Below are 27,928 nucleotides of genomic sequence, written 5' to 3'. Positions count from 1 at the left end.
AAATGAGGTAAAATAAAGCACGCTAGGGAAGGTAAAAAGGGGAGTATCAGTAATTCACTGGGTGTGGGAGTTGCCACCCACAAAAACCAAAAAAAAAAAACCCAGACATTTGAAAAGAAATTAGAATTCACTACTCAGTGATACGACATCTCTTTTCAAAGCGACTTTACTTCTGAAGGAAAGGTGGAAATTGTGCCGGTAGCACGTGCCGCAGCCGGAGAACAAGCTCCTCCTCACGCACCCAGTCCATTCTGGCATTCTGGGCTGAAATTCTGACAGAAAATTTTTTAAGTATGTATATGTGAAAAGCTGTTATTTCTTCTACTTATTCTCAGCAAAAGAGATGCAATTTTAAACAGTGTTTATCACCAAAAAAGATCTGGAAGAACCGCCCATGGTTATCTCTGGGTAGCAGAAATAAGGTGGTTTGTTATTTTTGCTTATCAACATGTTATTGTTCTATATTTACATACATTGCTTTTGCAACTTCAAAAAAAGGTTAATTTTTAAAAGAGTACATTTTTCTCAAACTTTAAGAAAGTTTAAAAGTTACTGTCTAATTTCATTAGATAAAGCCTTCCAGGGACAAAAATCTTTGGAGGAGAAAAAACTCTTCATTCTAAATACATGATAGTTATTTTCAATATACAATTTTGGAATAAATTTCTAAAGTGCCCCCAAATGCTTCACCACAAAACAAAACTTAAGTCATGAGATACAATGTAAAAACTAAACTTCCACATCCATAGGAACTAAAAACAATCAATATTCAAAAGACTGCCTTTTTATATGCATAGGCAATTATTTAAGATAAAAACTGTGATAATAGTAAGAACTGGCCTGTTTAATGACGCTGACAGTTCAAATTTGGATTTAGATAAACCATTAGCCCTCTTAACCAGATAGCTGTGCTACTTCCGAGGACTTGCAGTAAAATCAATGTAATTCAAATTATACCACTTGTGGATATAGTATGGAACCATCTCGACATCAATATTAATTTCTTTAAACACAAAATAATTTATAGCATAGGGCTATCCTCTGCACAGTGCCTTTGTTCAACTTACTGAAAGCTGAAAACCCCTGTCTACCCCCTACCTCGGAGACAAAAACCTACAGACAGCAGACTTTGGTACACAGAGATGTGGGCTGGACCTCAGGCTCTGCTTGCCCTGTGGGCTGGATGCCGTTGCGCAGTATGTAACATGCAGACAACACACATACCTGGCGGCCCAATCATAGCCCTGTCACCCGCATCTGTGAGATCCATGGTTCCAGGAGCATGTCAGAAATTTAAACTTACTAATGCATGATCGCCAGACTCAACTGCCAGAAGGGCTTCTGGTATGACTTATACATATTAATTATAAGTCATATTATTTATAGTTCTTAAATTCTGTACCACATTAGCTCTCACAGCATTAACGGCATTCTTAAACAAAACCTATCACGTATGCTCAAGAATTTTGAACTTCATTCAGATGAATGGTAGAAATAGGACTTTTCTCGCATATCATCTCAGTTCTTTTCTTGAAATTGACTATACTAACCAAGGGGCCATCCCTTTTCTTTAACCCTGATCAATAGGCACATTAGAACTTTGGCCAGTAAAGGATATTAGTTAGAACTGACCTTATTATATATTTCCCATCTAACATATATTTTATGTTTACCAACTGTAACAATAACTTCGGTAAATGTTTTAAAAACTCAAGACTGTATCCTAGCACAGGATAGCTCAAAGGTAGAGTTAAAGAGGTAACACTGAAAGACATATACACTGGAATTGACATATATACACTATTATACATAAAATAGATAACTAAACTAATAAGGACCTACTGTTAGTCAAAGGCATGGTTTTTCCAGTAGTGATATATGAATGTGAGAGCTGGACTATAAAAAAGGCTGAGCACTGAAGAACTGACGCTTTGGAACTGTGGCGCTAAAGAAGACTTTTGAAAGTTCCCTGGACAGCAAGAAGATCAAACCAGTCAATCCTAAAGGAAATCAACCCTGAATTTCATTGGAAGGACTGATAATGAAGCTCCAGCAACAGTTTTTGGCCACCTGATGCAAAGAGCGGACTCACTGGAAAATATCCTAAAGCTGGGAAAGTTTGAATGCAAAAGGAGAAAGAGGTGGCAGAGGATGAGATGGTTAGATACCATCACTGGCTCAATAAACGTGAATTTGAGCAAACTCCGGGAGATACTGGAGGACAGAGGAGCCTGGGGTGCTATAGTCCATGCACGGCATTGCAACAAGTCGGACAAGACTGAGCAACTGAAGAACAACAAAAGACCTACTGTATAGCACAGGGAACTCTACTCAGTACTCTGTAATGGCCTGCATGGGGAAAGAATCTAAACGAGAGTGGATATATGTATATGCATAACTGATTCACTTTGTAGGACACCTGAAACTAACACAACATTGTAAATCAACTATACTCAAATTAAAAAAAAAAAATTTTTAAGCAGAATTAAGTGGCAAATACTTTCTTCCTCAATTTAGAGATGAAGGAAATCAATCCCAAACATGTACACAAGACAAAAATGAAACAGTGCAAAGCTGCACGTAGAATGAAGTTCTTCAAGTGTCAATTCCTAACCAGCCCCAGCCCTCAGCTAACGTTTCTCCTCCTTCCTAACCCACTGACCCTTCTGGTTTGTGAGAAAGAAAATCTGATCTTGTCCAAGAAACCAACCGTCCCTCCACCGGCAGTTTCCTCAAGACCAGCTACTCATGTGTCACACTGAAGGGAATAAACTGCAGTTCTCTTTAAATCACTTCTAGTTCCAAAATGCTACTATACAAACAAATTGGCTAATCGAATGAAAAATTTTTTTAAAATCCCAATATCAGGAATGTGGTGATATGTATAAAATATTTACATAAGTTGAAAAGAACCCTCAACTGGTTAGGTACCCACGGGGTAGATACAGCATGCCAAAAGTTCATGTGAAAAAGATTTAAAAGATTTCAGTTGACTCTAAGCCCAGGATAAGCCAACAGAACAGCCTGGATAACAGAAGAAGGAAAAAAGAACAAAAAACTCGTAACAATAGGAGAAATGTTATCCTGACATTAAAGGGGCCATGGCCCCACCATCCTTCCAGCTCATCAGGCCACACAGCAAGTTTCAGTTTCAGAAGACCTTAAAAGCAGAGGCAGTAAGAATGGCAAGGTGCCTGCAAATCCATGAATAGAGCCTGGGGGACCAAGCCATGAGCTTCCAGCTCAGGCAGAAAAACAGAATACATGCCACTGCCTTAGCAAGTAGGTTGAAAGGAAAAAAACATGGGCTTCCAGGTGAGACACAGTGAGAGAGAGTTCTGCTCAAGTGTAGAAGGGCAGGGGCATCTTGGGATGCTGAGCCTCCTGGAAGGGATGGGAGCACGGCTTCAGGGTTCAGAGCCTAGGGCCCCCTTACAGACAGGCACCAGGACCACGTACTCCAGGCGCCCCCAAAGCAGCACTTCCCCCGGCTAGAACTGGACAGAGTAGTTCCTCCTCCCCACCCGCACCCCACCAGGCTCCTCTACTGACTGCAGCTTCACAAGCCCAGATATTTTACAATCAGGAACATTCCTAGAGAACCAGCACTGAAACCAAGGCTGACAAGAGATAAAGAAGCAGATGTGCCAGCCAAGAGCTGCTGCTGGGAATGTGTTCAAGGCTTTGTTGTTTCTCTCGTGCCAAGGTGACAGCTAATACGTGCTGAGAAGCTTCCCAGCCTGACCTACCCTGGATTGATTCCATGATAAAGGAACAATCATTCCACCTACCAGGCAGGAACTACAGTCTCTGAATCCAAAAGACATTTTCAAATGTGGGGCTTCATCTTGGTTTACAAAGAGGAGAAAAACAAGCCCCACGGGGAGGGAAAAGGTGAAGAAATTTTGTTGACGTAATCCCCTTCTTTAGACTAGTACAGTCTAGAGACTAGAACAGTAAAAGACACCTCCATTTCAGGCATCTCAGAGAAAACTATTATGTTCTGCTTTTCTCTCTGCTCTCTCTCCAGGAACCTCACCCACTCCCCAAAGGTGAACAAAGATAATTTAGCATACATCTTAACCCTGAACTCTTTCCTAAACGTGACTCAACTTTTTTTTTTTTTTGGTGAAACAAGTTTGACTCAAATTTCTAATCACCTCTCTGAGAATCGCCCAGACTTTGGGCACACTGACCTTAAAACATCCAAATCAAGCTCATTCTCTTTGCCCTAAAACAGGTCTCTCTCATTTCCTTGTTTCCCAACTGCTTTCCAGGCAACTGGTTTGAAAACCTGGAAAGTGCCCTCTACTCTTCTCTCTCCTCCATTTTACAGTAAGCCAACAGGATACAGTCTCTCTCACTAGGAGCCAAAACCTAGTTTTGGCTTAAAAAAACCTCAAGCACTGGTCTAGGCCTATACTTAACTCAGACCACAGCAAGACCCTCATCCTTCCCCCAGCCCCGCCTCTGGCTTCTAGCAGTACTCCGCTCCCACACTCTCCACGGGCAGCCTCCTCTTTTACTCAACCAACTGTCCAGGGCTTCTCTCCAGCGTCTACCATAACACTGACTCCCCAGCCTGACCCACAGAGCCTCCACACCAGGGCATGAACGCCCTAACAGACCAAGCTCGGTGGGCAGGGAGGGTCAGAGCTCCACTCACACACGTCCCTGGCCTCTGCTCATTCGCAAGTCCGCTTCCATGCCTTTGCTCGCTCGAGCTGCTTCTTCCATCCAAGCACTCCCGCTCACCCCTGGATGGGACTCTCAGACCACTCATTTCAATCTGTTCATTTTCTCAGGAAACAAGCCCCAGGGGCCTGGAATGACAGGCATCTGGTCACAGGCTGGGCTAGACAGAGCTGACCTCTCCCTTCAGGGCTTTTTCCCTAGACCACACCAGGTCCCCATGATTTGCTTTTTAAAAAAAGACGAAATAAATACCTCAGCTTGAAATGTCTTCATTAGACTAAACTTCTAAGCCCATCAAATTAGGGGAAAAAAAAAAAAAAAAAGAACAATGCCCACATTTCCAGTAACTTGGGATTTCCCTTAAAAGACTCACAAGCCCCGCTGGCTGCACTTTCCAATTTAACCACTAAGACTATGTGGATGTGAAGGCTCTGGCGCCCAGCCTGGGGTCTGCCCAGACTCACCTTGCTCCTACAGAGAGGAGCCAGTTATACTCTACAGCCTCTGTTTATTCAATCAGGGTTAAAGCCAAAAAAACTGTTAGATCTACAGAGCCCTGAAAACCTGCTGAGAGAGGTGCTCCAAGACACTGCAGGCTTCATAACACCTACATCCAAACCACATCTCTGGCTCCTTTTGAGAGGGACAATATTTAAGATGTATACAACCGGTTCTGACTATGCCTGCTGATTAAAGTCAACAGTGAGATTGTCAAGTAGGATTTACTGCACTTTGAAAATTATGATCTCCGTGGACCAGAAGGCTACTCATGTGTTGAGAGCCCCACCCCCAGCCCACTTGACTGTGAGACTTCTGTGCACAGACCACTGCACACACCCACCCACTCTCCCCTCTGAAAGCCAGGAATTCCATCTTTCTCATCCTGGCATCTGTGTCCCAATTGCCAGGTTCAGAGAAGACACACCATCAGTGTGTGCTAACTGACACTGAACTTGAAAAAGAAGCTGGATTCCTTGGCCAAGAATATCTGGAAATACCACAGGACTCCCCGAATAGTGTGGTAATTGCAAAATAATTAATACAGGATCATATGCTTTGGTGGTCTAGCACAGTGACCTCTTGCTCTGGGGGAAAAATCCAGAGATTACATCTCAAGTAGTCTAAGCACTATAGAATTGGTAAACTCACACCCTGGAACAATGCCCTTTCAGTTACACTAAAACTGGGTGATACGCCGTCACTGAGACTCCAGTGTACTTGACATTCTCATGTACTCCCTTCATTCCTTTTCAAATGCAGGAACAGTACTATGGCTATTTTTAGAACTATTAAGAGAGTTCTGACCATACCAAAAGCACTAGCAAACTTCATGCTCATTACACGATTCATTTAGTAATAATCAAAACACAAAGAGTCACGAACTCATTACTCATAAGAAGGTTTTTGGTTTGTGCTTCTGAAGTCACATTATACAATCAAAGCTCTAATATTTCAAATCTGGAAACTTACATGTGTAAGAAAGCAAAAAACCTGACACAATAGAGACCATCATAATAGACCTGTGTAAAATGTCTCTAAGCAAATATTGTCTCAAAGATCTTAGGATTTATTTTCACCTAATGACTGATTTCCTCTGGGTCCACCCTGTGAAAAGAACTTCCGCAAAATACCATTTGCCTGATTCTTATCTGCCTACAATTATGAACTCTGCTAAACAAATAAACTTCCTTCCCATTTTTAAAGTTTTTCCAAAACTGGAGAATCGACATCTTTGAGGGGCACACTATTTTCTGAACTTGAAACAGCACTGGCAGTGAAGGAATTCTTCACAGTATTTTGAGACAAGAAAAGGACTTCAGAAAGGGTGGCACAGCTGCTCCCTACCTCTATTTTAGGGAAGGGGAAGTCAAGGCACAATTTTCCCCCTGGGTCAGGTCACAGAGGTGGCTGGTGGCAGAGGCCAGTCTAATTTTCTCTGCCCTGTTATTCCCTTACTGGAGCTAAATGACTTGTGACCTAAAAAGCATTATGATCTTGTTCTGCACAAGTGAATCAGGACTTATGTTTAATTCATGCAGAATGTGATAAAACAACAGAAGAAAAAAAAAAAACCCTTGATACCAAGGTGAGTACCCAGTGATGCAAAGAGCTCTGGTCTGAGTCAGGACACCTTGCTTTAATCTCAGCTGTCACTTCAGGGAAACCACCTCATCTCTGGAGGACCCAATGTTTTCATCTTTCAGAAAAGGGAATGAACTAATACGCAACTGTGAAGGTCATCTCCATCTCTAAATGCGATGAAGAAGATGATGGTGATGGCTCACACTCATTAAGTGCTTGATCTGATTCAGACATTGTTATAGGTTTCTTATGTGGGTAAATCCTCAACAGCCTGGAAGATGGCTCTTAGCCCCATTTTGAAGATGAACACATTCGTGCTTTAAGAGAACTGATGTGTCCAAGGTGGCACCTCCACTGGGAAGAGATGGAGAGGAGATCCATCCAGGCCAGTGGGTCCAGAGGCCCTCTCTTCCTTATCAGAGGTAGACAGTCTAAGATGACCGCCCTGACTTGCAGTTGCAAGAGATATTTCAAACTGAGAACAATCATCGAGGTCGTTCAACACCACGTCCTATGAGACCAAAGGTCAAGGCCCAGGGAAGTACAACTTGGATGTATGAGTCAAATTCAGTGGAAACATATGACTCCATCCACCCCACTGCCTGGACAAGCCCACTCCAAAGAGTGCTCAACAGTTTATATTCACTCACCTCATCTCATGTGACACCCAAGCAGAACTGCACGGCTGGCAGCAGAGCAGAGGTTACCATTCCCATGGCATTGAGCCAAGGCTAAATAGCAACACCAGCAAACCTGGGCCTCCAAGCCACACCTTCAGCTCCCTGTCTGGTGTCCTGTCGCTGGCTGGAGGAGATGCCACTATGGCAGGAAGCGCTGGAATAATTCTTAACATAAAGAGCACTTTCCAGTTATCTCAACAGCTATGACAAGCTGCCTAACTTCTCTGGATTCAGTTTCTTCATACACTTTTCCCAACAAGGAGGGAGGAAGGAATAATATCACTACTTCCAGGATTCCCTGGAAGCTGACTACTCCCAACACAATAGCTAGCACATATTAACTGCTCAGAAATGTAATCATCTCTTCCTTCCTATGGCTGCATTAATGTTATAAATCTACTCTGTAAGTGATGCTTCTCTAAGAAAACTCCCTCTCTCTTACTGGAGGAGAAGAGCTATAGCATCGCACCTGCCTTGTCTACCCCAGGACGCCCTCTTGGTAATGGGAGCCCAGGACTGGGAGATACGTCACCTCACTGGACTTTGACACCTTCCACTCTCTTCAAATAATCAGAACCTGGTTTCTTCCGGTACAAAGTTCACACAACTGGTCAAGCCTCCCAGGCTCTTGAACATCTACGACAATGACACTCTTTCATATGTTAGAGAATCTCCATCCACCTCAACAGACTACTCAATTTACGCCTCTTTTCTTTGCCTATTTCCTTGCAGGCCCCTTGATCTACTCTGAAATGCACATGCGTACACTCAGGTAGCTAACTAAAATATTCTCAATGACAATCTACTGATAGACATGGATACTTTTGATTTTAGTAAAATAATTTAGAGAGAAAGTACAAACAAATCAGCAGGACATTAACAAAGTGTGAAAAAACCCAGGGATCCGGGACCTTGAGTTTAAGTCCTACCATAACAAGATATGTGATCTTGTTCAAAGAAAGTCACCTTGTTCAAATGAAGCCCTGGGTCTCAGTTTCCTCATGTAGAAAAGAGAAAATGGAACTCCATTCCAGTATAACCAGAATGACCACCATACCACAATTATCAATAGGTGTGTCCATGCGCTAGGGTGTGCTGGGATGAAAGAAGAGAGTCACTCTCAATTCTGAATCTCCTGGTATCTGGGTAATTTACTTAATGGGACCTGTCTTCCTTAAGGTTAAAAAAAATCACTGGTCTCAAAAGCAAAGCAGAGTTAGAGAGCAGCCCTGAAATACGCTAAAATATGCTGGGAAACTACCAAGAGTATATCCTAACTTTTTTCATAATCCATTACATCAATGACCTACAACTCAATCATGTTTCTTTAAAGACTTAGTTCAGATATCCTCTCCTCTAAAGTCTACCTGAGTCCCTGTGCGTACCTGTATTATCACACTAAATTCAACTATCTTCACAGGCGTCCTCTCCCTGCTAAACTGCAAGCTGCTCAAAGGCTAAGCCTGTGTCCTACCCTCCTCTGGATCCACAGCACCTACCACCACACATTCACAAAAACCATGAACTTAAACTACAAACTCAACCACATTTTAAATAGTTTACATTTGCAGACAGTCTTCATAATTTCTTATGCAAAATTTGACATTCCATTTTAAAATAGGACCTATAAAAAAGAGATAAATACAGATAAATACAAAACACATTATTAATTTTACAGATGAAAAAGGCTCGGCCCAGCTCAAAATAAACAAGGCCTGTGAGTCTAATTCCATCACAACATGTAACAGACAAAAAATACTCTGCAGAAGTACCAAAGTGCACGATAATGAAGGAAATTTTTTTCATCATATTTTTCTTATAAATCTAACAAAGCAGTGTAACCTGCTAGTTCATCAATCTTTCAAAAGCAAATACAGAGGTAACAGAAATAATAACAGAAAGGTACTTAAGTCTAGAGACACAAATAGAACCGAATAAATTTTTTTGCTTTTCTATAACTTTTATAAATGTTCCTGAATAGCAATGTATATTATGAAATAAAATTCAAAAAGACTATTATTTCTACTCCTTAAAAGTTATTAAAAGAAAGGAAGGGTTCCATATCATGTATCAATAGGGAAAAGCAAATTAAAGCAACAAAGAGATACTATTACACATCTATTCAAATGGCCACAATCTGGAACACTGGCAATACCAAATATTGACAAGGATGTGGAGTAAAAGGAACTCTCACTCACTGCTGGCGGGAATGCAAAATGGTATGGCCACTCTGGAAAACAGTTTGGCAGCTTCTTAGGAAACTAAACTTACTCTCACCATATGATCCCACACTCCTTCTCCCTGATGTTTACCCAAAAAAAGCTGAAAGCGTATGTCCATACAAAAACTGACATAAAGATGTTTATAGCAGCTTATTCATAACTGCCAAAACTTGGAAGCAACCGAGAGGTCCTTCTGTAGACGAATAAACTGGTACAGCCAAACAATGAGATCTAACTCAGTACTCAGAAATGAATGACCAAGCCATGAAAGATGCGGAGGAAACGTACAGGTACATTACTAAGTGAGGGAGCCAATCTGGAAAGAATGCGTACTTTTATGGTTCCAATTATACAACCTTTTGGAAAAGGCAAAACCATAAAGACCGGCAGTTGCCAGGGGCTGGAAGGAGGAAGGGATGAAAAGCATTGCACAGAGAATTTTTAGGGCAGTGAAACTATTCATTGTGATATTACAGATACATGCAATTACACACTTACCCAAACGCATGGAATGTACAACCCTAATAATGAACCACAGTGTAAACTATGGACTTTGGGTGATAATGATATATCAATGCAAGTTCATCAACTGTGACAAATGTACCACACTGATTAGGGATACTGATAACAGGGGAGGATGCTGCATGTGTGGGAACTGTATCTTCTGCTCAATATTGCCATGAACTTAAAATTGCTCAAAAAATAAATCTATCCAAAACACAAAGCAGGAGATTTGAATCTACTTTTCAATAACAATTTGATGCCTAGTTTATTATATTATCCTAATGGTATTTGGGGCGAAGTTAAATATACTGAAAAAGAGGAAAGGTCATCAAAGTATTTTTTTAATTTAATAAACTGAACAGGGATTTCCCCAGAGGTCCAAAGGTTAGGATGCCACACTCTCACTGATGACAGCGTGGGTTTAATGCCTGGTCAGGAAGCTAAGATTCCACAAGCTGTGGGGTGCGGCCAAAAATGAAAAAAGTTAATAAACTGAAGAGTTCCTATGTAAAAGGTTCAAAATTTTTAAAAGGTGCAAGAGTATGCAATGCAAATTTTTCCTTCCACTCTTGTTCTCCAGACACCCAATTTCAAAGGTGCTGAGTTTTTTTAGGTCTTATTTCATAGGACACTATTCCACTATTGTCCTCCCATATACAAGTGACTATTCTGAAGTCACAGCATTTGTTTCAAAAAATACGAGCAACTCCTATGTCTAATAGTAGGTATAAAAGGAAATATTTAAATTGAGAACCTTGCTACTCAAAATGTGGTCCCCAGATGGGCAGTATCAGCATCATCACCTGTGAGAAGCTTGTTGGAAATACAGAATCTTGAGTTCCATCCCAGACCTGCTAAAGCAGAACTATTTAATACATTTCAACAAGATGCCCAACTGATTTGTACACGCTGGTATACATGACAATACCACCTCTGTTTTCACAGAGTGTACAGGCTAAGAAGAGTAAATAACTGCAATGCAAGATATAGAGACTAGACTACACAGCTACAGGAGCCTAGGGACAGATCAGTTTTGGTCTCCAATGGTTCCCACTATCGCAGGTAAAATGCCTACTCCTCTGCAGGGGTCTGTATGCCACGCACATCCTGGGCCCTGCACATCTGTTCAGCTCACTCTCCGCTACTCCCTATAGCAGATTTCTTGCCAGCCTGACCAACAGCCTGTCACTGAGGCTCCTCCAACGTGCCTGCAGGCCTCTGAACATGCTACCCCAACCACTTTGCACCCCTGAGCTTCCTGGCTACCTCCCCCTTGGCCACCTTTGGGAGGGGGCAGGAGCCTCTCCCTGCTCTCCCATGGCATAGCCCAGCTGGCTGATGTCTACCCTCCCCTGCCAGAGGAGCTCCTGTAGTTATTTTCGACCCAGTTCAGCACACTCATCCAATGAATGAATGAATGAGTAATCAGAGATGCTACAGGGAAGGCGTGACCATGAGCAGGACTCAGATGGTCAGAAATGGAAGATCAGAGCAGAGGCACATCTAAGGCTAAGACTGGATTAGGCAGTCTATCTAGGAGAACAAACTATAATTTACTTTCTTTCTCATTATGAGATCTGCTCCAGGCAGTGTTTCGTTGTGGATTAGATGGGGTTTCTATCCCTGCTTTTCTCCCTTCTCTCTTTGTAAAATCAACCTGTGCCCAAATTATTGTCATTCTCAGTAACCAGAGCTTCCCAAGCACAGAGAGAGGCTGCAGCCACTACTGCTCAAACACCCCCACAAGAGCTTGGTGGGGGCTACACCAGTTCTGCTTAGCAGAGGCAGCAAATTTTTCAAATTCAAGGAGTGGTTTGGCTATGACAAGTTCTTCCCTCTTCATTAAACTCAAACATGCACTAATTAAAAGTAATTTAAATCTACAGACAAAAAAATATGGTAATACATATTTTAAAATTTTTCATCTCAACCTAGGACACAATCTCAGCAACAAACCAACATCAGGCTGACTTTAAGCAAGACAGCAACACTGCCACCTATATACTAGCTATAGTCAGAGTCACACCTTACAGGAAGGCCGCTGTGTGCCAGTTAGCAGAAGAGCAAGTCCAACTGGTCAGAGGCACCCAAGGTGGGCTGATCCAGTCTGCAGGAAACCTCAAAGGTAAGTAAATAAGCCCAATGCCAGGACCCAACTGTGCCTCCAAGCTGTGGTTAGCAGCAGCTGTGCAAAGAACAAATTGTGCTTGTATTCAATACAGAAGAAGCAATTTGCTACTCAGTCATTTGCACCAATCTCAGACACTGGCTCACAGTCATTCCAGAAGATAGAGAATAATTACATATCCAAGGCATCACTACCACCTCCTGAACCACACCAGCCTCCTAGGTGGTCCTCTTGGCTTCCCAAAGCAGACATCACTCCTAGCTTTCACACCCACAGCACTTAGAAGCAAACCCTGCACAGCACCCTGGAACCTTCTACAGCCTGGCCCACATCAGCCCTTTCTGACTCAGGACCCAGCTCTCTTATGCATCACCTGCCTTCCTCCTGCTGCTCTACCAGCTATTCTCCAATGCTTCTGTATATATTCAGCAGATACTTAGTGGGTGCCATCTGTGTACCAGGCACTCACTATTCATGCCCTGGAGGAGTTCGCTCATTTTGCACTAAAAGTTTATCTTTTAAAAAGTGTACACATTGACGCTTTGTAATATTTAAAAATATATTAGGAAAGGAGTCTTTTTGTAAATTCATACTCAATCACTAATATATATTTTATGTAAAACCAGGTTTTTCATATTTTGACTTTGCTTAGAACCTGAGTTTATAGCCATTATTCATTCAACAAGTTAACAAATGTATTCAACATGGATCTAGTTATTAAGCACCTACTGTGTGCCAGGTGTTGATTGAGGACCTGAGATTGAGCAGTGAACAGGCACACCAGGCCCCTGTTTTCAAGACTCAAATTCTAGACAGGAGAGACAGCAGTGAAGGAAGCAAATAAATAACTGTAATAATTGCAGCTGGTGGTGAGTGTTAGGAAGGAGAGTTAACAAGGTGGTTTGGTGGGGAGTGCCTGGGGCTGAGGTGGCGTTTCACCTGAGTGGTAATAGGTCCCTAAAGAAGTTCCAGGAAGAGGGGCTAGCAGGGAAGAAGGCATGAGCTACATGAAACTCGACTTGGATTTGAAAACACAGCAAATTTGGCTATATTTAGCTCCCATTTTCTATTTTATCTGACAAATTGACTTGTACATTTTAAATCCACTAATTTGAGATACTAGCAGTAATCTTGGCCATCGTCTTTATAGGCAGTAGAGATCCAAGGAAGTTCAGAAAATTATCTGGCAGGTCTGTTGCTGTTAGTCTTCACCAACAGGGAAGTGGACATATAGAAATACTTAATAGATTACTCAGAACCGCCAGGGATGTCTGTGGATTTAATATAAAAATCACATTAACAGTGTAATCTACATAGAAACTCCAGTATCCCTGATGAAAGACTAATCAAGAAATCATACCTCAAAAAAATAAAGAAATCACACCTCCATAAACCTGGCTCCATTTTCAATATAATGCAGACCTGCCTTAATGCTCCAGGACATGTCTAATATTAAAAAGGTATGTTAATTTTTCTTTTAACAGATAATCTCTTTGAAATAAAATTCTTCCCTATTTTGGCTTTATTCTTACATGATAAAATGACTCACTCTACATGTTCAGTATTCACACGCTATTAATGCATCACCAAAGAAAACCAAATTCAAGTTCAGGTCACCACCTGCATCAAGTAACAGACATCTATTCCCCTTCTTCTTTGCTAACAGATGTTGGGATGCAAATTACAAAGGTCAAATTAGGAATTTTTAATAGATATGCAAGCATTTGTGTGAGGTGTGTGCTCGTGTCCATTTGTGTGTCCGTGAAGTGTCATTCTAAAATCTAATATAAATGCACTTTGGGAGTGTGCACATTCTGCACTGTATCTGTGCCTCGTTTCTACTTTTAAAACATTTCCTAGTATATAATGCAAAGTGTGTTAATGACCTGTCTCTTAACTGAACACCAAACAGGTTCCATAGAGAGCCATTCTTATAACCCCAAGAAGTGAACTTTCAAACAGTAACTTCATATTCTAAAAGGGCTCATAGACTAACATAGTCTACAAAATTAAGTTATAGGATGCAATTTACAATAGCACAAGACCTAGAAAAAATGAAATACAAAAGAATAACATTTCTTAAAATTATGCTGACAACTGATAGGTAACTTTGCTCCAAAAACATTTCATAGTTGTTTGCTATTGTTTCTGTAGTTTAAACAATTTTGGAATAACATGATTCAGAACTTAGATCAAGTTGGTCACATGCTGTTCATCTTTTACATGAACTTTTCAAAAGTACTGCCAGTTGTGGGAAGCTGACAATCCTTATAAAATCCTTGATTTTTTTTTTTTTTAATAAGGCTTTGGTTTGCTGTTTTCATCATCACCTCTGTAGGCCAATATAAACCAAAGTTCACTACATTCCTATAGTGTAAAGCATCTTATATTGTATGTTTTAGGAAAGTACATAAAACTATAAAACAGTATTAGCAGTAAGGTTTTTTGTAGATTTACCTCTTGATTTTGGAATAAAACAAGTCTTTTTTTTTTTTTTTTCTTTTCTTACTCCTTTTGGCCTTACCGTGTAACAGTACAGTAATATTGGGTGGGCCAAAAAGTTTGTTCGGGTTTTTCCATGCGATGTCACCAAAAAACGAACTCTTTGCCCAACCCAATATAGAAGCAGATTCAAATCCTCAATCTAGAATGAGTAACAGAATACTCAGGCAACACACCCTGAATTATTTTTTAAATCATATGACATTTTTAAACTTCAGCATTATTTGGAAAAGCCAACAAGCTATCTCTTCAAGCCAGGAAATCTGGGCATTATTAATTTGTCTTCAGTACAAAACTACTTCACAACGACTCAAAACACGTTTGAAAGTCACTTCACTTTTACTACTAGCTGTGTTTCAGCAACTGAAGATTCTGGTGGGCAAGAGGAGACAGTAGGATATAATGCCTAATAACTAATGTTACCTGGTTTCTGCATCTCTATTTTATTATCACTTAAATGACAGGCAAAGCCTATCAGCCTCATATAAAGGTATTTGTAAAAATGTACTTTAACACTCTAAAAGCACTGCATCATAACTAGACGTACCACCACCTATTATTTGTAAAGGGTCACAGAACGGCTAACGGGTTCTCTCAGTGAGTTTAATGTAATTGCTCAACTAACCTGCCATACACCAAGAGCTAGCCCTGCGAAGGGACTGGCAGAGAGAGGAGCCCGCTGGACTCGAGAAAGGTGCCCCATTAGCCCGCCGGCCTGTAGAGGCTTCAAGAGTTGCATCGTTCAAAACACAAAACACCTGGTACTCCGGGAGGATATTATCCTATCACTGCCTTCTCAAACTGGTGGGAACTCTAGAAATCCACTCCAATCCCTTCGTTTTTGCAATACCGGAATTGGCCTGGACTTGTAACGCTTAGTGATTCTGAAGGCGCCAATGTTCTGAAAATAAAACTTCAAAAAAATTAAAAGAACTTAGGTTTAAAATCCAGACACACACACCGCCCCCTCGCAAACCCGCCTTTGAAAACAGGGAGTTAAAAACAAAAGACAGACATCCTCTAAGAGCACCGAATTCAGCCTCCGGGCATCCTCCGTGCACGGTCCCGACAACCGAGCACAAACCTGTCTGTATCGGGGAGGCTGACACGCGAGGTCCCGCCGCCTGGACACGCCTCGCGGGGAATCCGGGGCGTGCTGGGGGCCGCAGAAGCCCACCCGCCCGGTATTGAGCCTCACTCTCCCCACCTGTGAAATGGGCGTAAGGCCCCTGGCTCTTCCTCCCCACAGGGAAGAAAGTCTAATGAATGAGAACCACCCGGTGAGCGACCCGGACCGCGCTGGCCGCTCTCCGGACGCGGTCCCTGTGCAAGGGGCGCCCCTCGCCGCGGTCCGATCCCACCCCCACCACGCCGCAGATCCCCAGCGGCCCGGACGCCCAGCAGCCCGACGGTTACCAAGGTTCCCCGAGCCACGCCCGCCGGGACGCCAGCTCCCGGGCGGTCCGCTACCGTAACGGGCGCCGGCCCGACGCCGCCTACCTTGGCCACCCAGCTGAACAATGGTGACATCGCGGGCCGGGCGGCGGCTCGTCGCCCGCAGCTCCCGCTCACTCCCTCCGCCGGCCCGAGCGGCGGCGGGCAGCCAGGAGCGGGCTCGGGGCGCGGCGGGGCCGGGGCATGGCTCCCCCCGCGGCGGCGGCGGCGGTGGCGGCGGCGGCGGACTCCTCCCCGCTCGTCACTGCCCGGAGAGGTCGCGCCCGCGGGGCTGCCCGGCCGAGGAAAGGGAAGTGGGTGGGGAGAGCGGGGGAGGGGAGCGGAGGGAGGGAGCGCGGCCGACCCCGCCCCCACCCCGCCCACCCCCACGCTCGCCTCGCGGCGGGAAGTTGGGACCCGCGGGGGTCGCCCTCCTCCGGGACGCCCCCGGCTGCGCGGGTATCCGGGGACGAGTCGTAAACCCTGAGGGCTTAGGGACGCGGCTTTCTAGGCCTTCGGGGTCCGTTTGGCCCAACTTCGAAAAAACTAGGAATTCCTCTCCCAGAGGTTTGATGAAAGCCCCAGAGCCGGAGCCGACACAAAACCCGCCCAACTTTCCAGGGGTTACCCCCACCCCCATGGCTTTGCTTCCTAAACGCTCCAGATTGCTGGTAACAAAAGGCCTAGTGTTTCCCTAACTCCTAATACCTTTATATAATCAAAGGTGGTTTTCTTGTAGTCAGAAAACTCAGCTGTTGAGACTAGAGAAGGGGCGGTGGAGAAAGAACCTTCAGTTCCTGCCAGCCTGGAGATTTCAGCAACGTGAGAATTGTTGGTTTCACCAGTTTTCTTCTCTCCACGGCAAGATGATAAGCCGTGTAGTCACTTTATTGCTACAAAGGTTAAGCTGAGTTTCAAACTCAGACACCCAAGAGTTGCACGTTAACAAAAAAAGAAAAAAGGCTAAAGGTCACATGAATAGTCAACGTGTAAATATCAATATATGTGTCATATGGAGCTACTCACTGAATGCCTCAGACCAAGTAGCCACCCTAGAACCAGAATTCTGATTCTTTCCTTTTCTTATATTAATTGTGCCCTGTCTTCATGGGGGGCTTCCCCCAGTTGCTCAGTTGTAAAGAATCTGCCTGCCAATGCAGGAGACTGGGGTTCATTCCCCAGGTCAGGAAGATGGAGAAAGAATGGCAACCCACTCCAGTATTCTTGCCTGGGAAATCCTGTGGACAGAGGAGCCTGGCGGGCTACAGGCCCTGGGGTGGCAAAAGAGTTGAATATAAGTAGAGACTAAACAACAATCTTCACGGGACATTTTTATGGCGTTTCCCAAATGCCTGTCATCTTGAGTTAGATGGCTTATATTCATTATCTATCGCTACATGACAAATTACCCCAAAACTTAGAAACTGAGAACAGCAGTTTCTGTGGGTCAAAAGTCCAGCAGCATCTCAGCTGGGCATCTCTGGCTCCAGGTCTGTAGCTGGGTCTGCAGGCATCTCAAGACTGAGCTGGAACTGAAGCATCCACTTACAAGCTCACACACAGTTGTTCCCAAGATTCAGTTCGTTGCAGGCTCTTGGGCTCAGGGTCTCAGTTTCTTGCTGCAGCATGTGGTTCTCCCCATAAAACTGCTCACAGAATGACAGCTTGTGCCCCGCAGGATCCAAGAAAGAGCAGGTGTCCAAGAAGGAAGTCAGTAGTTTTGTAAACCACAGAAGTGACATCCCAAAACTTCTGCAGCAGTCTAATCTACACTCAAGGCAAGGGTATGAGGGCATAAATACCAAGAAGACCACACGAGAGGAAAGAGTGTCTTTTTTTTCTTCTCCCAGGTGGGGTGCATGGGAACAAGATAAATGATAAAGTCATGGGGAATGTCAAGAGTGACATCATTCTAACAAAGCCTACCTGAGTACTTGAAAAGAGCCTTCAGAGTATCTTTGTTGCTTAGTCGCTAAGTCGTGTATGACTCTTTTGCGACCCCATGTACTGTAGCCCACCAGGCTCCTCTGTCCATGGGATTTTCCAGGCAAGAGTACTGGAGTGAGTTGCCATTGCCTTCACTGTTGGAACATCTTTAGTTCAGCCTAGTTGCTCAGTCGTGTCCAACTCTTTGCGACCCCATGAATCGCAGCATGCCAGGCCTCCCTGTCCATCACCAACTCCCGGAGTTTACTCAAACTCATGTTCATCGAGTGGGTGAGTTACGGAAGTGCTATTCTTTCATTCATTTCAGCAGTAATGTTCCCTAGAGGTGGAAAGGGGCAGTGCATTTGCAACCATCTAACTAAATCTTTCCATGTTATCACTTTACTTCCCCCAAACAAGCAGAAGAGATAGAGCCTGAGAGCTCCATTTAAGTGAGAGCCTTTATGGTCCCTACAGCCTTGCTACTCAAAGTGTGGTCCATGGATCAGCTGCCTCAGCATCACCTGGCAATTTGTTAGAAATGCAGATTCTTGGACCCTGCCCTAATCCCATCCTACAGAGTCACAAGCTTCATTTTACCATGACTCCAAGAGGCTAGGATACACATAAAGTTTGAAACGCACTAGAATATGAGACACACTGGCCTTAAAATAATGTAACTGACAAACAGTTGAGAGACCAGCTAAAACTGTCCCTCATCCATATGATGGTATGAACTAGCTCAGCAGAGAGAGACCTAGTGAGCTAAGGGGAAGCAACATCATTTTGGTGGGAGTGGATGAAAAGCTGAGGACCAGCAGGACAAGCTGGATAGATGACAAATGTCGCCCTACATCGTCACTCCAATCCCCAGCCTGAGCTCTATGAAAATGATTGGACTGAGAAGCAACTCAGGGGGAACCCTGAGTGTACTCAGAGGGGAACCCGAAATGTACTACGGAAACCCGAATTACCTCCAACTGACTGAGATAAACTTTCTGCTTCTTTAGCAGGAGACGGGGAGGCAAAAATAGAGAAATTACCTTAAATTTAGAAAATTGCAATTCTTGCCAAAAAAAAAAAAAGACTAAATCCTGAATATGATAGAAAGGAACGAGTGTGGGCAGGTGAAATAGGGACACCTAGGCTTCACTGTTTAAACCTGGATCCAAGTACACACACACCAGGGTGAAGTCTCCTGCAGCTCCTGGTTTGCACTATGGCACCCCACTCCAGTGCTCTTGCCTGGAAAATCCCATGGACGGAGGAGCCTGGTAGGCTGCAGTCCATGGGGTCGCTAAGAGTCAGACACGACTGAGCGACTTCACTTTCACTTTTCACTCTCTTGCATTGGAGAAGGAAATGGCAACCCACTCCAGTGTTCTTGCCTGGAGAATCCCAGGGACAGAGGAGCCTGGTGGGCTGCCGTCTATGGGGTCGCACAGAGTCGGACACGACTGAAGCGACTTAGCAGCAGCAGCAGCAGACCTTACATTGGCCACCTGATGTGAAGAGCTGACTCATCTGAAAAGACCCGGATGCTGGGAGGGATTGGGGGCAGGAGGAAAAGGGGACAACAGAGGATGAGATGGCTGGATGGCGTCGCCGACTCAATGGACATGGGTTTGAGTAAACGGGAGTTGGTGATGAACAGGGAGGCCTGGCGTGCTGCAATTCATGGGGCCGCAAAGAGTCGGACACGACTGAGCGAATGAACTGAACTGAACTGAAACCTTATATGATTTTAGACTCAAGAGAGGTCTCCATCTGCTCCAGGTGTCCTGCTTGATCCAGGACTGGGCAGAATCACTCATTTCAGAGGAATCTAAGAACCTTTCTGATGATTTGATAGTAACACGTGGGGGCTGTAAGGCTAAATATTACATGTGTGTATGCACACTCAGTTGTGCCCAACTGTGACCCCATGGACTGTAGCCCACCAGCCTCCTCTGTCCGTGGAACTTCCCTGGCAAGAATACTGGACTGAGTTGCCATTTCTTTCTCCAGAGGATCTTCCCAACCCAGGGATCAAACCCATATTTCTTGCATCTCCTGCACTGACAGGCGAGTTCTTTAGCAGCTAAATTCTTAATTCCCTGCCAACATGTACTTTGCCAACAGAAACTCTGTTATAATCTGGAAGTTCATTGAGGGGAAACTGTTAACATCAGGCAAGCTAACAGATCTCACATTCAAAATGATTTTCCTTAAAATATTACATTTCCTCCCATATGAAAAATGTATCCTCCTCTAAGAAATTGTATATTCCCCCAGGGAAGGACTGAACATAGAGGGGGCATGGATAATTTTAATAGTTCCCTGGTGATGCCCTTTTAGCCAGAATTGAGAATACTTACAGACACTTAGAGACAGAATAATCATTGCTCAAATATGCTGATGGTTCCCTAGAGTTACCTGTGCTGCCAAGGCAGTTGGGTGAGGAATGAGGGCAGATGATTTGGCTGTCTGTGGCAGGGTTGAATTCTCAAAGACCTTAAGGGGCAGGCAGGTCATATTAATGTGTGAAGAGGGCCAAGTGTGAGACAATAAGGAACAAATGAACTGTGGCAATGTGGAGAACAAGGACTCAACTATTAAAGCTCTCCACCCAGCCAAGCAAAATGTGTAACCAGAATGAATTCAGCAGGAGAGGTGTTATTGATGTTGACCTCTGGATTTACTTAAAACTTGGAGGAATAGTGTGTGTGTGATTCTGTTTATTAGCCAGGATTGAGAACCACTTCCATAATTCTCAATCCCGGATCCTTTATTTAAAAAAATAAGTTCTGTGCTCTGCAGAGAGCAATAGGCTATCCAAATAAGACTGAAGAGATCTAAACAAATAGGATCTACAGAAAACCCAGGACCAATTTCCAGGGAGGTTTAAAAGGAAGCTTATGGCTTCCCTGATGCCGCATTAAAGAAACTGCCAGCAATTAGGGAGACCTGGGTTTGATCCCCAGGTTGGGAAGATCCCCTGGAAAAGGAAATGGCTATTCACTCCAAGATTCTTGCCTGGAGAATTCCATGGACAGAGGAGCCTGGCAGGCCACAGTCCATGGGGTCACAAAGAGTCGGACTCAACTGAGTGACGAACACTTTCACTTGAATGTCTCACCATCTCAGTTTTCCTGAGACATTAAAGGAGGGCTAAAAAGAGAAAACTCAGAAACTGGAAGAGTTGCTCTTTGACTAAATTTGATCATAATTTCCCAAATAAGCCTGACACTGCGGCCCTTTTGCCATGTTCCTCCTTTGAAAAGGAGCAAGGGGCAAGGACAGCAAAACCCCCTGAGAGTCCAGGAGGAGATGCTGGCAGTCTCCTCTCCCACAACTGAAACGTGGAGGGCACAGAAGTCGGAAACTTGCAGGAGCATGACCTCACTCTGCAGCCTGTTCCTCCCCACCACAAGACCCCATTAAAAACAGAGTCATTGTCATACCAGCTCCGGGAGGAAACTCAACTTGGTTTCAAGAGAATGAGAACCACTTTGCACTTGGTAAGGAGGATGCTGACAGCAGTTACAATGTGTTTGGTTTGACTGTTTCTCCCACAACACCATGCTATTCTGGGACACCAGCTGAGTGTCCTACAATTCAACTCAATTCTGACATTATCTACTCCCACCCTGACTTCAGACACCAACTGCAAGTCCAGGTTGTCACCTGTGCTTCTGACCAACTGGTTATAGATTGGAGGTTCCCGCAACCCCCTCCTTGGGTTCAATTAATTTCCTGAGTGGTTCACAGAACTCAGGGAAACATTTGACTTACTAGAGCATCAATTTATATAAAAGGATGTAAATCAGGAACAGCCAAAGGAAAGAGAAACACAGAGCAAGTTATGGGGAAATGGGGTGAACCTTCCATGCTCTTTCTAGGCACACTACTCTCATCAAATCTGTTACCTGTTAATCAACTTGGAAGTTCTTCAAATCCCATCCTTCTGAGGTTTTATGGAGGCTTCATACACAGGCATGATTGACCTCTTCATTGGCTTTTGGCCATTGTAATCATTCTCCCCCTCCTCTCTCTTCCATAGACTTCAGGGGGTGGGACCTTCTAATCACAAGGTTGGTTTCCCTAGCAACCAGCCTCCATCCCAAGGGGATCTAGGGACTTTCCAAAAGTCACCTCATTAACATTACAAAAGACACCTTTATCACTCTCTAAACAGGAAATTCCAAGGGTTTTAGTGGCTCTGTGTCTGGAAAGGTGGACAAAGACCAAAAGTAAATTGCTTATTATAAATCACAATTTCACAGCAACCAATCAAGAATTTATTCAGTTTGTGAATATTCATTAGCACCTATGGAGTAAATCAACACGTGTCCTAACAAGGAATAGCAAAAATAATCAACCCCAAAGCATGCCCTGAATTAGGCATAGGAAGTAGCAGGAGAGAGTGAACAACGCCAAGGGAAGGGCCCAAGTGAAGCTCCGTGGAGGTTCAAAGGAATGAAAAATTACTTCTGGCCGCAAAGGAAGAACCAGCGTCCTGACAGAAGACATCAGGACTTCTATGGATGATGGAGGAGTGGGTTTTCCACTGGCATGAAGGACTGATGTTCATCTCTGGAAATCAAGCCATCCCAGGACAGATAGGATAGAAGTCAAAGCTCACACTGCAGAAAGAGCATTTTAGGAAATGGCAGTTTGGAGGTGTGCAGTCATGCGTCTCTGGCATAGAAGTTTGTTTCCAGAAAAAATATTTTCAAAGGATACTAGCAAATCCAGAAATGTCATGAAAAAAGTGCCTCCATATGAATTGAAAACAAACGTCCATGAAAAAAGCTCGTACATGAATGTTTCCCAGTAGCATTACTATAATGGCTAAAAAGTCGAAACAACCCAAAAGTCCCTCAACTGACAAATGGATAGTGCGCCCACACAACAGAATATTATGTGGCCATAAAAAGTGATAAAGTACCAATGCATGCTGCAACATAAATGGACCTTGAAAACATTATACCACATGAAAGAAACTAGACGCAAAGAACTATATATCGTATATGGTGGTGGTGGTGGTTTAGTCGCACAGTAGTGTCCAGCTCTTTGCAATCCCATGGACTGGGGCCTGCCAGGCTCCCCTGTTCATGGGCTTTCTCAAGCAAGAGTACTGGAGTGGATTGCCATTCCTTTCTGCAGGGGATCTTCCCTACCCAGGTCTTCTGCATTGCTGGATTCTTGACTGACTGAGCGGCCGTGCTGAGACATATATTGTATGGTTCCCTTTATAAGAAATATCCAAACAGACAAATCCAAAAAGACAGAAAGTAGATTTGTGGTTTACAGGGATTGAGGGGAAAATGACGAGTGATTGCTAATGAGTATGGAATTTTTTTTTTGAGGTGATGAAAATACTTTGAAATTAGACAGTGGAGATGGTTACACAATTTTGTGAGTATACTAAAGCCCCAAATTCCATGGCCTGTGAATTACAGCTCAATTTTTGAAATCCCTCTATGTGATGATGGTTTAATGACTTATATAATGTTTAATGGTTTAGATAATTAATTTCCTGAGCTTGTATAATAATGGAACCTATACTTCAAAGGGCTAATTTCAGGATTAAATGAGATGCATATAAAGCACACAGCCTGAATCCTTGCACATAGTAGGTGCTCAGGAAATGTCAGCTGATGTTGTGGGGTGGGGAGGTGGAGGAGGAGGGAGAGACGAAGAGGGGAAAGAAGAAACTTCGGCAGTGGCAGCCATGACTGTTGTAGCTTAATGACGGTTACAAGTAGGTGTTAGTCTCTCAGCCGTATCTGATTCCTTTCAACCCGATAGACTGTAGCCCGCCAGGCTCCTCTGTCCATGGGATTCTACAGGCAAGAATACTGGAGTGGGTTGCCATTCCCTTCTCCAGGGGATCTTCCAAACCCAGGGATCAAACCTGGGTCGCCTTCATTGCAGGCAGATTCTTTACCATCTGAGCCACCAGGCAAGCCAATGATGAGTATGTGTGATGGTTAATTTTCATGTGTCATTAAGAGCTGCCCAGACAGCTGGTTGACTTTATTTCTGGGTGTGTCTGTGGCATTCGAGTAAAGAAGGTCACCCTCACCAGTGTTCGGTGGACATTATCCCCTCCTTTGAGGTGCTGAACAGAACAGAAAGGTAGAGGAAGGAGGAATGCACTCGCTCTCACTCTCTCTCCCTCTCTTTTCCTCTCCCCCCCTCCCCCCCACCCCTTACTCTGCTTGAGCTGAAACCTCCATCTCCTCCTGCCCTCAGACCTCAGTGCTTCTGGTCCTCAGGCCTTCAAACTCAGACCAGGATGCACTTACACCATCAGCCCTCCCAGCTCTCAGGCCTTCAGACTTGCACTGAAATACACCACTGGGTTTCCTGGTTCTCCAGCTTGCAGACAGCAGATCATGGGCTTCTCAGGCTCCATAACCACGTGAGCCAGTTCCTATAATAAATCTCCCCTTATATCTCTCTAATATATCCTACTGGTTCTGTTTCTCCAGAGAAGGCTAATACAGCGTGACTGCTATAAATACAGAAATAGAACAGAAGTGATGGGCTGGAGATCTCAAGTTCATGGCTGGGTTTATAGAGAAACAGTTGAGAGTAAAGAAGAGATTGATTGTGTGTTAGCCAAAACTAACTATGGGACAGGTGGGCCCCCCAACACATCTCAATATTTTCCTCTCCCTTTTTATGGGTTGCTATATCTAGCAGTATGACTGCACTCCACTTGTTACTTTCACTCTATCAGACATACCGTGAATCGTCTAAGTTTTGCTGGTAAATTCCCGTCATTCTGGGCAGAGACTTGGTGTGCACAAGCATTACTAGCCTATCAAACGTTCAGAAAGTTCAGATACTCCTTCCTAAGAAATGGATTCTGCTCACTCACACAGCTCATCTAGCATTTCTCTTCCCCAAACATCCTGTGTGTCATTACCTATTGACAGCTCTTGCTTTCTCTCAAGCACAAACATGTACTCACATTTTAAATGATCCAACATAAGAGTCTTTGGGTGGCAAGACTGAGTATCTTACGACCAGCCTCAGAGCAAAGGATGCTCAATAAACTGGTGAATGAATGAAAGAAAGCACAGAGTGGAAGAATAAATCTTGTGAAGACATTTAGATTTAGACAATAAATTCAGGGGAAAGGCTGAAGAACACTCGACTTTGATAGAGCTGTGTCAGTGTTTAAGGTCTCCAATGTTATGTTTTGATTTTGTGCATGAAGTTGTAGTTTATTGGCCAGAATAACAACAAACAAATTTAAAAGAACATTTTAAAATTTCTTAAGCTCCAGTCACCTTCACTACACTGCAAAATTAAAAGCTGGCTGAGAATTCCCTGGTGGTCCAGTGGTTAGGGCTTTCCTAGTGGCTTACACGGTAAATAATGTGCCTGAAATGCAGGAAAACAGGGTTTGATCCCTGGGTTGGGAAGATCCCCTGGAGAGGGAACTGGCAACGCACTCCAGTATTCTTGCCCGGGAAATCCCTTGGACAGAGGAGCCTAGTGGGCTACAGTCCATGGGGTTATAAAGAGTTGAGCACAACTGAACAACTAACACTTTCTTTTTCTTTCCAGTGGTTAGGATTCTGTGCTTTCACTGCCAGAGGCTTGGGTTCGATCCCTGGCCAGGGACTGCATACTATGCCAGAAAAAGAAAAAGAAGCTGGCTGAAGCCCAGCTAGAAATTCTAAGTCTTGCAGTGTGAAAAGGGAGCCACTGAACTTGTAACTATAGACCTGTATGGTGAACCAGACAGCAACAAATCCCCCCAAGAACAAAGCTCACATCAGTGAGCTTTCTCAAGATGCCTTTTTTTCTCTCAGTACTCAGCAGTCTTATTAAGACAGAAACTTACTTTCTGACACAAAGTTCTCTCTTCAGTAGAAAGAACAAAAATATGTCATTGTGACATTTCACAACTAGCTAAATTGATATATATTGCTATTTAAATATCGGTTCCCATCTCAATATTTTCCTTAATACATGCCGTAACTGTGTTCACTTTTTAGCTGGTAAAGTATTCCAAAAATAGAAACAGTGTTTTTCTATTTTTAGCTCAGTCTATAAAGTTTAACCAAATAATCTTCTTTCCAAAGTACTACACACACATGTTTCAAATTCATGGAAAAACCCAGTGGCAATGAGCTCATAAAAGAAAACAGTGAAAAGCTGGAGTCAAAAGATTTTTGATATTCTCACCCTGTGTTACAACTCAACATAGATGCTCAGCTTCCAACTCAGACATTTTAATTATAATTTCTAATAGGAACATGAAAAACACTACTTAGTACAGCACTAATTTCACTGAAAAATAACTTCTTTTTCTACACTAAAAGTTATGTTTCTCCTTAAAAAGTAGACTAAAACCCATCAATTCCTACTTCCTGGTCAAATATATTAGTGAATAAAAATCACACCCAGACTTCCTTTCCCCCTTTTCTCATACTAAATCGTAATTTCCTTTTCCTCCCAAAAAGGCAGTTTAATCTATCCTTGATTAGAGTGACTTCCCACTTGTAAAATGATGTGTTTATTCACTTTCATCCATTTAAATGTGTCACGTTTCAGTCAAGCAATCGAACTCCTTATTATTTGCCCAACTAAGCTGAAAACTTATGCTCACACAAAAGCCTGCACACCAATGTTTACAGCAGCTTTATTTCATAATTACCAAAACTTGGAATAAACCAATACATGCTTTAGTAGGTGAACGAATAAATAAACTGTGGAACATATTGACAATGGAATATGATTCAGTGTTAAAAATAAATGAGTGATCAAGCCATGAAAAGACATGGAGGAACCTTAAATATACATTACTAATCGAAAGAAGTCAATCTGAAAAGGCTACATATTGTATGATTCCAACTATATGTGACACTCTAAGAAAAGCAAAACTGTAGAGGCAGTAAAAAGATCAGTGGTTACCAGAGCGTGAGGATAGGAGAGAAAGGGTGAGTAACCAGGGCACAGATGGTTTTTAGGCAGTGATAATACTTTGTATGATACTATAACAAAGAATGGCTCAGCAATAAGGAATCCACCTTCAATGGTTCAATCTCTGGGTTGGGAAGATCTCCTGGAGAAGGAAATGGCAACCCACTCCCGTATTCTTGCCTGGGAAATCCCATGAACAGAGGGGCCTGGTGGGCTAGAGTCCCTGGGGTCGAAAAGAGTCAGACATGACTTAGCAACTAAACACAACACAACAACATAACGATGAGTACAAGTCATTATATATTTGACCAAACCCATAGAATGTACAACACTGAGAGTGAATCCTAATGTGAACTCTGGACGTCAGGGCACAGTGGTGTGTCAGTGAAGGTTTGGCAGTTGTTATAACTGTTTCACTCTGGTGAGGGATGCTGACAGTGGCATGGGGTTCATGACTGTGTGGGGGCAGGGGCCATATGAGAAATACCACCTGCTCAATTTTGCTGTGAACCTAAAACCAAGAAAGAATCTGCTGGCAATGCAGGAGACCCGGGTTCAATCCCTGGGTTGGAAAGATCCCTTGGAGATGGAAATAGCTACCAGTATTCTTGCCTGGAGAATCCCATGGACAGAGGAGCCTGGGTCGCAAAGAGCTGGACATGCCTGGGCGACTAACACTTTGCCACTACAACTATTCTTTAAAAACTTTTGAAAAAAATCAAGTTTTAAACATCACTGAAACTTTCTGTCAATGTTCTCAGTGTTTTGTGTGCATGCTTCTATATTTTGGAACTGAACTGCAAACCTTGAAAGAGGTAAAATGCCTC

General features: G+C 43.4%; 1 protein-coding gene across 4 annotated transcripts in view; it reads right to left on the bottom strand.

The window, feature by feature from the left end:
* Positions 1–27,928, bottom strand: part of TBC1D1 (TBC1 domain family member 1) — a 217,306-nt gene that overhangs the window by 135,690 nt on the left and 53,688 nt on the right. The window contains exon 1 of one of the 4 annotated variants that reach the window (XM_068975383.1): positions 16,314–16,413. The exons of the other annotated variants lie outside the window; for them this stretch is intronic. Coding sequence (XP_068831484.1) covers positions 16,314–16,343 — 30 coding nt within the window. The 5' untranslated portion in view covers positions 16,344–16,413. Of the gene's footprint in view, positions 1–16,313; positions 16,414–27,928 lie in introns of those variants that run through there. 4 annotated transcript variants of the gene reach the window in all.

This window comes from Capricornis sumatraensis, chromosome 7 (assembly GCF_032405125.1).
Source record: "Capricornis sumatraensis isolate serow.1 chromosome 7, serow.2, whole genome shotgun sequence".
Taxonomy (NCBI): Eukaryota; Metazoa; Chordata; class Mammalia; order Artiodactyla; family Bovidae; genus Capricornis; species Capricornis sumatraensis.
This window is presented reverse-complemented; position numbering and strand designations above follow the sequence as displayed.